This window comes from Schistocerca gregaria, chromosome 1 (genome assembly GCF_023897955.1).
Source record: "Schistocerca gregaria isolate iqSchGreg1 chromosome 1, iqSchGreg1.2, whole genome shotgun sequence".
Classification (NCBI taxonomy): domain Eukaryota; kingdom Metazoa; phylum Arthropoda; class Insecta; order Orthoptera; family Acrididae; genus Schistocerca; species Schistocerca gregaria.
This window is the reverse complement of record NC_064920.1, coordinates 382,596,565-382,608,942: the sequence shown is the minus strand read 5'-3', so window position 1 is coordinate 382,608,942 and position 12,378 is coordinate 382,596,565. Positions and strand designations below refer to the sequence as shown.

Genomic DNA, 12,378 nt, shown 5'->3' with positions numbered 1-12,378 from the left:
ACTCTAGACTTTTTCAAGCTCTTGATTTTGCTCACCTTCTGCATCTGTTTCTGTTCAATAGGTAAGTCAGCGGTCTTGTCCCAGTTGCAGTTTAGTGCATATTAGACAGGACTGCCTGTACGTAGATACCATGTATGGGGTATGATGAAAAGCAGGCCCTCTTAGTATAAGTTTGTGACAATCTGTATGCACAGGATAGCCCAGTGTTCTTCCTAGACTTGGGGGGTTGTCTCTGATGCCTCACAAGCATCAGCCCAGTATATTCTGCTAATGTTGATTGTAGATGGGTGACTGACTGAGTTTCAGGTATACATGAGGGCAACAGTCAGCCTTCTTCTTCTTCCTCCTTTTTTTAAAATTATTTAATTTATTTATTTATTATTATTATTTTTTGAATCTTCAGTCTTCTGACTGATTTGATGTGGGCACCATGAATCTCTCTCCAGTGGTGCCAACCTTTTCATCCCAGAGTAGCATCTGCAGGTTACATCCTCAAGTATTTGCTGGCTGTATTCCAATTCCTGATTTTCAATATTCTTCTGCACCCCACATCTCAAATACTTCAACTCTCTTCCATTCTAGTTTTTACACACTCCATGTTTCATTACCATACAATGCTGTGCTCCAGTTGTCCATTCTCAGAAATTTCTTCCTCAAATTAAGGGCTATGTTTGATACTAGTAGACTTCTCCTGGCCAATCCCCTTTTTGCCAGTTATTCTGCTGTTTACGTCCTCTTTGCTCCATCCATCATGGGTTAATTTGCTGCTTAGGTGGCAGAATTTCTTATCTTTATGTACTTTGTAATTACCAATCCTAATGTTAAGTTTCTCACTGTTCTCATTTCTGTTACTTCTCATTACTTTTGCCTTTCTCTGATTTACTTTAAATCCATATTCATTACTCATTACACTGTTCGTTCCATTCAGCACGTTCTGTAATTCTTCTTCACTTTCACTTTGGATAGCAATGTCATTAACGAATCTTATCATTGATATCCTTTTACCTTGAATTTTAATTCCACTCTTGAATCTCTATCTTATTTCCACTATTGCTTCTTCGATGTACAGATTGTACATGGGGGAAAAGTTACATCCCTGTCTTCCATCTTTTTAATCTCAGCACTTTGTTCTTGGTCACTCACTCTTATTGTTCCCTCTTGGCTCTTGTACATATTGTATATTACCTGTCTTTCTCTATAGCTGACCCCTATTATTCTCAGTTTGGAATATCGTGCACTATCTGATGATGTTATCCAGGTCAACAAATCCTATGAACTTATCTTGTTTTTTTTTTTTTTTAGTGTTTCTTCCATTATCAACCAGAACATTGGAATTACCTCTCTGGTGCCTTTACCTTTCCCAAAACGAAACTGATCATCATCTAACACACCCTCAATTCCCTTTTCCATTCTTATGTATATTACTCTTGCCAGCATCTTGAATCCACGAGCTATAAGGCTGATTGTGCAATAATTCTCATGCTTGTTGGCTCTTGGAATCTTCGGAATTGTGTGGATGGTGTTTTTCCAAAACTCTGATGCTATATCGCCAGTCTCATACATTTTACACACTAAAATGAATAGCCATTTTGTTGCCATCCCTCCCATTTATTTTAGAAATTCTGATGGACTGTAGTCTACTCCATCTGCCTTATTCAATCTTATCTTCCAAAGCTCTTTTAAATTCTGATTCTAATACTGGATTCACTGTATTTTCTATATCAATTCTTGTTTTTTCTTCTACCTTATCATCAGACAAGGCTTCCCCCTCATAGTGGCCTTGAATGTACTCTTTCCCCAATCTGCTCTCTTCTCTACATTTAACAGTGGAATTCCCACTGCATTCTTAATGCTACCACTCTTGCTTTTAACTTCACCAAAAGTTGTTTTGACTTCTCTGTATGTTGAGTCAGTCCCTCTGACAACCATTTCTTTTTCAAGTTGATCACATTTTGCATGCAACAATTTTGCCTTACCTTCCCTGCACTTCATTCCTAATGACTTCTATTTCTGTATTCCTGAACTTCCCTGGACATTTTTGTACTCACTTCTTTCATCGATCAGCTGAAGTATTTTTTCTGTTACCCGTTGTTCTTTCGCAGCTACCTTACTTGTACCTATGATTTTCTTTCCAACTTCCGTGATTAAACTTTTTTAGAGATGTTCATTCTTCTTTAACTGAACAGCCTACTGAGCTATTCCTTATCATAGTATCGATAACCTCAGAGCACTTCAAAGGGTATCTTGTCATTCCTCAGTACTTCCATGTTCCACTTTGCACATAGATTCCTCCTGACTAATTTCCTAAATTTCAGCCTACTCTTCATCACTACTAAATTGTGGTCTGAGCCTGTATCCTCTCCTGGGTATGTCTTACAATCCAGCATCTTATTTCAGAATCTCTGCTGCTTGACCATTCTGTAATCTAACTGAAATTTTCCTGTATCGGCTATCTTTTTCCAAGTATACCTCCTCCTCTTGTGACACTTGAACAGAGTATTTACTGTTACTAGCTGAAATTTATTGCAGAACTCAATTAGTGTCTCTTCTCTCTCATTTCTAGTACCAAGACCATATACTCCCATAACCCATTATTCTCTTCCTTCCTCTACAATCACATTTAAACCCTCATGGCTATTAGATTTTCGCCTCTCTTTACGTACTGAATTACCTGTTCAGTACCCTCATATATTTTCTTTATCGCTTCATCTTCAGGTTGCAATGTGGCATGTATACCTGAACTATCATTGTCAGTATTGGTTCCCTGTAGTTTCTGACAAGAACAATCCCATCACTGTACTGTTCACAGTAACTCACTCTCTGCCCTACCTTTTTATTCGTAACAAATCCTACTTCCATCATATCATTTTCAGGTGCTGTTGATATTACCCTATAGTCATCTGACCAGAAATCCTTGTCTTCTTTCCATTTCACTTCACTGACCCCCACTGTATCTAGACTGAGTCTTTGCATTTCCCTTTTCAGATTTTCTAGCTTCCCTACCATGTTCAAATTTATGACATTCCACATCCTGACTCATAGAACACTATCCATTCATTGGCTATTCAATCATGTTCCCTCCCCCTTGACATTTCTCTCCCAGATATCTGAGAGGAGGATTACTCCAAAAATTTTTGACAATGCAGAGCTCATCATGCCAATTTTTCAATTATAGGCCACATGTCCTGTGGATACACATTGTGTGTCTTCAATGTAGTAGTTTCCATTACCTTCTGCATCCTCACAACATTGATTATTGCTAATTCTTCACTCGTTAGGGGCAGTTTCACACCCCAAGGGTAAGAGAGTGCCCTGAACCTCTGTCTGCTTGTCTGTTCTCTTTGACACGGATGTTGGCTAAATGAGGGTGACCTCTTATGCTGGAAGTCTTTGGCCACGAATCAGCCTAATTAACTTAAAACACACCCATTCTCTTGGGCTGCATTATAGTGAATGACGACTACATTCAATGTTATCTTATAGTAGATAGTGTATCCCACTATAGGGGCAATTCTCTGTATCAGCACTATATACAATAGTGGAATAGCAACTTGCCTTGTTAATGGTAAATTCACTGTTGGTGCAAAATATTTTTGGGCTAGATGCCTCTTCTATTTTTGGATTCCGGATAATTAACAAAGACTAATCAGCGTCCCAGTTGGACCCATTTCAAGATCTGGACTCTTTCCTAAGGTCGTAAGATCTGCCGTTTGAGAATATCTTTGGTTGGATAGACAATTTTGATGCCCATGTCTCCTTTAAGCCCTCAGCAATACCTAAATTTTTAAATCTGCACCACATTCCCTTTTCCACACATGACATGGTCAAGGCCAAATTGCAGGCTTGGAATTACCCTGGCATTATATCTCGTTTTATCTAATCAGTGGACCACTTCTTTGGTGGCGAAACAGAAGCCAAATGACACTACATGCTTTTGCGTTATTTGAAAGAGACAGTCAACATGCAATGTGTCATTCACTCATATACTATTCCATGTCCAGAGTAGTTGTTGACAAAGCTGTCAAGGGGGGCCAGTATTTTGCCTGCGCCAATTTTCGGTCCTACACTTGCAGTTGCAATTGGAGGTTTTAATTTCTTGCCCTTTGGACTTTCATCTGCCCCAGGAAATTATTAAAGATATTAGGAGCATTTGATTAACGGCATTTCCTGTTGTGTCAGCTATCTTGATGACATTCGGGTCACTGGTTCCACGCAAGAGGGGCACTTACAAAATATGCTGGCAATTTTTCATCACCTGCTAGAGAATGACCTTTTTTGTAAAAATTTCCTCCCCCCCCCCCCCCCCCCCCCCCACACACACACACAAGGCATGGACAAGTACATCAAAGCCAAGATCAACCTGTAGGAGCTCCAGGTTTCAGTTGGCAAGATTTCTTGTTTCGTTAAGTTTATTCCTCAAGCTAGGCACACCTGATGTCCTCTTAGCCAGTTTCAACAAAAAGGCATAAAATTGGTGTGGTCTGTGGACTGTCAATGAGATTTTCAGCCCTCATGCAGCATTCGTGCACCAATCTCCATTTGGCTTCCTTTATGCTGGGTAACCTGTTAACTGTGGCCACCGAAGCATCCTTGTGTGACATTGGCGTGGTTCTGTCACATCAGAACCCAGGTGGCACCAAATCGCCCACTGCTTATGCATCAAATATGCTCTCAGCAGAATGAAGTAACTATTCACAGGAGAAAAAGAGGCATTATCAGTTTTGGCATTAAAAAGTTCCTTGTTTTTTTGTATGGAGCAAATTTCCTACTTATCACCAACCACAACCATCTAATTTCATTATTTGACCCTTGTTCTAAGCTACCACATAGGACTGCTGATGGGCATCCTTTCTCAGTAATTACTGTAATGACATTCATTACTCGTCCACTGCCCGGCACAATAGTGCAGATTCATAATCGCTGTTGCCAATGGTACCTGATCTGGAGTTTGATCAACAGGGGAATCTATTTTTCACATTGAACAATACCTTGCAGCACACATTGCTGGCTTTTCTTATGACAGAAAATCATTTCAGCCATCCAGATGGGATAGCACAAGCGTGCTCCTTCAGGATCACATCTGACACAGCACATGTTTTTCTTTCGTCAAGATTGATTTATAGTTGCCTAGGGGTCTTCATATTGGCCACACAGGAGCAAAGCTATTGAGTAATCATCTCTCTGCCATTGTGTCCTCACATATTCCAGCTGCTGCATGCATCGCACTTGGGTATGTCCCGAAGGCTCAGGCACTGAGACATTGAACATCTCGTGTGACTTGCATGGCATGCGCAGAACCAGCCTATGCTGCCACATCAGCTTTCCTCTTTGGCAGTCTTTGAGAACCTTTGAGACAGGGTGCACATTGACTTCACAAGCCTTTTTTTAGGGAAGCATGCCGTTGTTTATGGTGTATGTATTGTCCAGTTCCCTGCATGTAGTCAAAACATCCTCCACAATGTCAACAGCAACTACTCACATGTTGTCAGTCATTTTTGTTATTGCGGTCTTGCCCCTGGAATTACATACAATGCTGCTACAACAAAGGTCTCCTTTTTAATTAGGCATACCTTATATATTACATTAAACTGTCTTGAGTTACACTCTTGTTGAATTCCCAGGCAATAATAATGGTTAGCCAGATGTGACAGATGGAATGCCCATTTTCAGTACCTAAAGTTTTTTGAGTGGTAATAAGTGCTCCATACTGCATATTTCCTCCCCTTCCCCTTCCACTATTCTCGCATGTTTCAGTTAACTGTTAAAAGCTGTAATAAACATAAAACTTGTGTGAGTAATTTGACCTTGTTTCTTCTTAGCTGTTCATTAATCACAATTAATCAAAGTCTTTCACATTTTTCCATTCGTAAAAGAGATTACTGTAGTAAGTGTCTGTCATAATAAGTGTATCACTAGTCTCCAGTATGCAACAAAAGAGAAAACTTTAGGTAGTCATAAAATAATTTCTTGTGACAAAAGATACTGTAAAAATACTTGCAAAATCATATGTAAAAGAACAGAAGAAATACATTTTCTTTATCATGGCAATTAGTGGTTTTTACTTTGTATTTTCCCCCTTTATTCAATATATACTTACACCATTTTTCACATTTGTTTCCCATCTAAGTTCCATTGTTTTTAGGTCGAACAGCTTAATGTCACCATTATCATAACCAGCACATACCATTCTTTCCTCTGAGTTGTATGAATTGCCTGAAAAATTGTACATGACAAGGTTTACAACTTTGATGTCCAAAAATAATAATTTAATAATATATACTCAATACTGAGGTGTATCTATTAAGTATTCAGTGGGACTTTGGAGTAAATTCAAAATGAAATGTTATAGAAGACCAATGACTGTTTAGCTAAACCCAACTGTACACATATGACAGAATAACAGCTATAGAAGCTGGCTGACAAAGACTCTATGCCTCAGAAAATGTATTCTTCTGAAGCAAACAGACATGTAGTGAGATGTCAAAGGAAAGGAAAGAAACACATCAATTAAATATAAATACAAGAGAAAAAAATGTAGTGCAAACAATGGAATGAACAATTAATAACCTGCAATAAGAAATAAAGCATTCAAATCATTTAATAGTGACAACAATGGGGTATGACAATTAGGATTTAGCATCCGGTTGTCAATGAGGTCATTCGAGGTGCAGCACAATCTCAATTTGATGTAGAACTAGGTAGGAAAATTGCAATGTCCTTCTCGTAGAACCATCCTAGCTCTTGTCTTATGGGATTTAAGAAACCATGTAAAATATAAATGTGGGTGGTCAGATGAGATTTCAGTTCACATCCTTATGAATATAAGTCCAGTGACTCACCACTGCACCACCTTGCTCTGTAATAATTGTGTTTATAATGTTCCAAACAATGTGTATCTTCATAACTAACCAAAATACACATGAGACTTCCTGGCAGGTTAAAACTGTGTGCCGGACCGAGACTCAAACTCGGGACCATTGCCTTTCGCGGGCAACTGCTCTACCAACTGAGCTACGCAAGCACGATTCACACTCTGCCCTCACAGCTTTACTTCTGCCAGCACCTCACAGGAGAGCTTCTGTAAAGTTTGAAAGGTAGGAGGTGAGGTACTGGTGGAAGTAAACCTGTGAGGATGGGGCGTGAGTCGTGCTTGGGTAGCTCAGTTGGTAGAGCACTTGCCTGCAAATAGCAAAGTCCCGAGTTTGAGTCTCGGCCCGGCATACAGTTCTAATCTGCCATAAAGTTTCATATCAGCACACACTCCGGTTCAGAGTGAAAATCTCATTCTGGAAACATCCCCCAGCCTGTGGCTAAGCCATATCTCCGCAAATCCTTTCTTTCAGGAGTGCTAGTTCTGAAAGTTTCGCAGGAGAGCTTCTGTAAAGTTTGGAAGGTAGGAGGCGGGGTACTATCAGAAGTAAAACTGTGAGGACGGGGCGTGAGTCATGGTTGGGTAGCTCAGTTGGTAGAGCAATTTCCTGTGAAACGCAAAGGTCCTAAGTTCGAGTCTCGGTCTGGCACACAGTTTTAATATGCCAGGAAGTTTCATATCAGCACACACTCCACTACAGAGTGAAAATCTCATTCTGGAAACATCACCCAGGATGTGGCTAAGCCATGTCTCCGCAATATCCTTTCTTTCAGGAGTGCTAGTTCTGCAAGGCTCACAGGAGAGCTTCAGTAAAGTTTGGAAGGTAGGTGGCGAGGTACTAGCAAAAGTAAAGCTGTGAGGACGGGCGTGAGTCATGCTTGGGTAGCTCAGTTGGTAGAGCACTTGCCCGCGAAAGGCAAAGGTCCCGAGTTCGAGTCTCGGTCCGACACACAGTTTTAATCTGCCAGGAAGTTTCATATCAGCACACACTCTGCTACAGAGTGAAAATCTCATTCTGGAAAAATACACATGCGTGACTACACTACCCTGGCTGGCTTCATGTCTCACTTCTGCAGCCCAACTGCTGTGAGAGGGTGCATTAAGTTGGGTGGGTGAGAAGGAAGAATGAGGGGAGAGAGGAAGGAAAAGTTGGAAGGAAAGGAAGCTGAAAGCTCAGAGGGAGAGGTGGCAAGTGAATGGGAAAGAAATGTGGCACTGGTAAGACAGTCTTCGTGAAGGCAGGAAAAGTTGCATATGACACATGAAATAATGAAGGTGTCGGTCATCAGGAGGGAGCAATGTGGGTGGGAGACGTGGTGAGTGAGAGGGGGGCCTGACACAGAAGGAACAGAGAATGGAGTTACTCAAAGGGAAGTGGAAGGCACATGGACAAGGATGGAGGTGAGAATGGGGCGAGGGTTAATAATGTATGAGGCTAGGAAGATTGTGTTATATGAACAGGTTCCATTTGTTGTTGTTGTTGTTGTTGTTGTGGTCTTGAGTCCTGAGACTGGTTTGATGCAGCTCTCCATGCTACTCTACCCTGTGCAAGCTTCTTCATCTCCCAGTACCTACTGCAACCTACATCCTTCTGAATCTGCTTAGTGTATTCATCTCTTGGTCTCCCTCTACGATTTTTACCCTCCACGCTGCCCTCCAATACTAAATTGGTGATCCCTTGATGCCTCAGAACATGTCCTATCAACTGGTCCCTTTTTCTGTTCAAGTTGTGCCACAAACTTCTCTTCTCCCCAATCCTATTCAATACTTCTTCATTAGTTATGTGATCTACCCATTTATGTAATTCTATCTGGAGTGGGGAGGGGTGGGAGCATTGGTGAGTTGGTGGAGGGGGAGGGGGGGAGAGAGATGCTAGTTTTGTAGCAGCCACTGGAGTCAAGCCTGTTTAGCGGAGTGGCATGCTCTGCCTCACGCAGTCAACTCTGCTCTTGGAAACAATCTGTCAGTGGTCATGCTTTCTGGTGAACAGTTGGTTGGTGGGCATGCACACATAAAAGTTTGTGCAGAAGTTACATCAGACTTGACAAATCATGAAACTGCTTCCACATGTGGTCCTTCTTCTGATAAAGTATGCAGTATAGAGTCAGGATTAGCGACCATAATGTCATCATAGTAATGATGGTTACTAAATCCATCAGGAAGGCTATGAGATTATTTTTTCTAGGAAGAGCAGATATTAGTTGTTAGCATGCCATTTAAACAATGAATGGACGTCATTTACTTCCAATATGATGGATGTGGAGGAATTATGGCCAAATTTTAAATGGATTTTAAGCCATGCTCTGGAGAAGACTGTGTAGAGTAAGTGGATTAAGGACAGGAAAGACCCACTATGGTTTAATAACAAAATTTGCAAAAATTTTGAGGAAGCAGAGACCATTGCACTCTTAGTTTCATTCGAAAAAGAATGCATGGATGACAACAGCCAAAAGTTGGTAGACATTCACATATTTGTAAAAAGATCAAAGTGCGAAGCATACAACAACTATCACCATCGTACCTTAGCAAAAAAACTGCAGAGGTCTCGAGAAAAGTAAAATCACTAAGCAGGTCGAAGATTCCTATCCAGTCACTCACTGACCAGTCTTGTGTGGCAATGGAAGACAGAAAAAGGAAAGCTGACTGTTGCACATACTCCCATGTGGAGGACATAGTAACAAGCATACCTGGCATAGAGAAGCAACTGAATGAGATCAAATTCACCAGGTCCAGATGGAATCCCAATTTGGTTTCACAGGCCATTGGTTCAGGGGCATTGGACCTTTACTTAGCTTGCATTTATCACAAATCTCTTGCAAAACAAAAGCACCAAGCTATGGGGGAAAATGCACCTGGCATAGAGAAGCAACTGAATGAGATCAAATTCACCAGGTCCAGATGGAATCCCAATTTGGTTTCACAGGCCATTGGTTCAGGGGCATTGGACCTTTACTTAGCTTGCATTTATCACAAATCTCTTGCAAAATAAAAGCACCAAGCTATGGGGGAAAATGCACAAGTAACACCTTTATATAAGAAGGGTAGAAGAACTGACCCATAAAATGACAGACCAATATTCTTAACATTGGTTTGCTGCAGAATTCTTGAACATTTTTTAGCTTGGTGACAGAAAAGCTCCTATCAAAAAATCAGAACAGCTTTAGAAAGCATCACTTGAGTGAAATTCAACTTGTCCTTTTCTTGCACGATATCTTTTAAACCATGGTTGAAGCACAACAGACAGTATCCACATTCCTAGATTATCCAGAAAGCATTTGGCATGGTGCCCCACTGCACACTGTTGAAGAAGGTATGAGTGTATAGAATATGTTCCCAGATATGTGTGTGATTCAAAGCCTTCTTCAGTAATAGAACCCAGTATGTTGTCCTTGGTGGTGAGTGTCCATCAGCGATGAGGGTATCATATCAGGAGCATCTCAGGGAAGTGAGATGGGACCACTCTTATTCTTAACATACATAAATTATATGATGGACAGGGTGAGCATCAGTCTGTGGCTGCTGCTGATGCTTTGGTGGACAGAAAAGTGTTGTCACTGATTGACTGTAGAGAAATTCAAGATGACTCAAGACAAATTTTTAGTTGGCCTGATGAATAGCAGCTTGCCTCAAATGTGGAAAAATGCAAATTAGAGCTTATGAGTAGAAAAACAACACCATAATGCCTGAATGCAGCACTATTAGTGTGTTGCTTGACAGTCACATTCATTAAAACGCAGGTGTAACATTGCAAAGAAATATGAAATTGAATGAGCTTGTGAGGACAATAGCACGGAAAGTGACTGGCCGACTTTAGTTTATCAGAAGAATTTTAGAGAAGTGTGGTTCATCTACAAAGGAGATCACATATAGAATACTACTGCCATCCATTTTTGAGTGTTGTTTAAGTGTTTAGGATTACTGCTAGGTCAAATTAAGAAAGATATTGAAGCAATTCAGAGTTGGCCTGCTAGATTTGTTACCAGTAGGTTAGATCAAATGCTAGTACTGGTAGATCCTTGGTGAACTCAAATGAGATTCCCTGAAGGGAAAATGTTGTTCAAAATGGTTCAAATGGCGCTAAGCACTATGGGACTTAACATCTGATGTCATCAGTCCCCTTGTATTAGAACTACTTAAATTTAACTAACCTAAGGATATCAGACACATCCATGCCCGAGGCAGGATTCGAACCTGCGACCGTAACAGCAGCGTGGTTCAGCACTGAAGTGCCTATAACCGCTCGGCCGCAGCAGCCAGCTGTAAATGTTGTTCTTTTTGTAACACACTATTGGGAATTAAATAATTAGCATTTGAGGTTGACTGCAGAATCATTCTACTGCCTCCTACTTAAATTTTGAGTAAGAACCACTAAGATAAGAAAAAATAGGTCTCATATGGAGACACATAGACAATTGTTTCCCTTTCTCTATTTAAGAGTGGAAAAGAAAAGGAAGTTAATAGTAGTGGTACATGGTACCCTCCGCCACCCACTGTACAGTGGTTTGCAGAGAATGTTGGTAAATGTAGATGTAGATCCAAGAAGACACATTTAAGAACAAAGAAAAATACCAAAGAAAAACACAAATATATCGAGAAGCAGGAGGCACTGGCACATATGAAATAGGTAACACAAATGTTAGCCTTCAGATGTACAAGGTGCTTTACTCAGTGAATCAACATAAACTGCTGGAGAAAAGTTGTCGGAATTCACTTGGAACTGGGCAGGTTGAGAGTGAAATCAGTGTCGTAATGCAATTAAAAGAAAGAATTTCAAAACACAAAAAGTTAAACATGGATGAATTACATGAAAACAAGGTTATTAATGGAATGAGTGGTGACAACAAGTTAGTGGGAGTGAAAAACAGAACCACAGACAAGACTGGACAACAACAGAGCAAAATAAAAAGTGGGAGGAAATGGTAAAGACACAATTATTGATGAAATAAAATTGTGAAGAAAGGTAACAAAATACTAAGGGAAATGAAAAGTAAAAGGAATAAATCTGAAAATTTGAAAAAAAATTGTATGAAAAAGGGTGGGGTTAGGGTGTTGTTAGATGAAGGGGAAAGAAGAAATGCCCATATCAACAATAACTTCTGCTGAGATAGGTCAGCCCTACCAAGTTATGGTGTTAATGGAGGTAAGATTGCAAAACACAAATGTGTTCATAATCATGGATGTAATTTTGCTAACCATGTTTCATTACAAGTTACCAATATTGAGTCTTTGCCTTCACCCATCTTCCCAGCTGCCAGCGATCGTTGTACCACCAAAAATGTTAAATTTTGGTTATCAATCAGTTGATAAATGGTGTTTCATACTATTAATGATCAGATTGGATTAGGAAATGGGAGAAAGATGCTCATGACAAATATGGCAAGACAGATAGTCATTATATGAATCAAGTGCCAGAAAAATTGGTTGGGTGGGGGGGTCACAGTACTAGACTAGATGTTGGGGAACATGGAAAATTACCAAAAATTTCATGGTGTTACTAAACTAGAGTA

General features: G+C 40.3%; 1 protein-coding gene across 2 annotated transcripts in view; it reads right to left on the bottom strand.

Annotated features, from left to right (window-relative positions):
- LOC126348365 (dynein axonemal assembly factor 10) overlaps nucleotides 1-12,378 on the bottom strand; it is a 176,892-nt gene that overhangs the window by 55,068 nt on the left and 109,446 nt on the right. For both annotated transcript variants that reach the window (XM_050002348.1, XM_050002349.1), the window contains one exon: nucleotides 6,098-6,213. In XM_050002348.1, coding sequence (XP_049858305.1) covers nucleotides 6,098-6,213 — 116 coding nt within the window. The remainder of the gene's footprint in view (nucleotides 1-6,097; nucleotides 6,214-12,378) is intronic.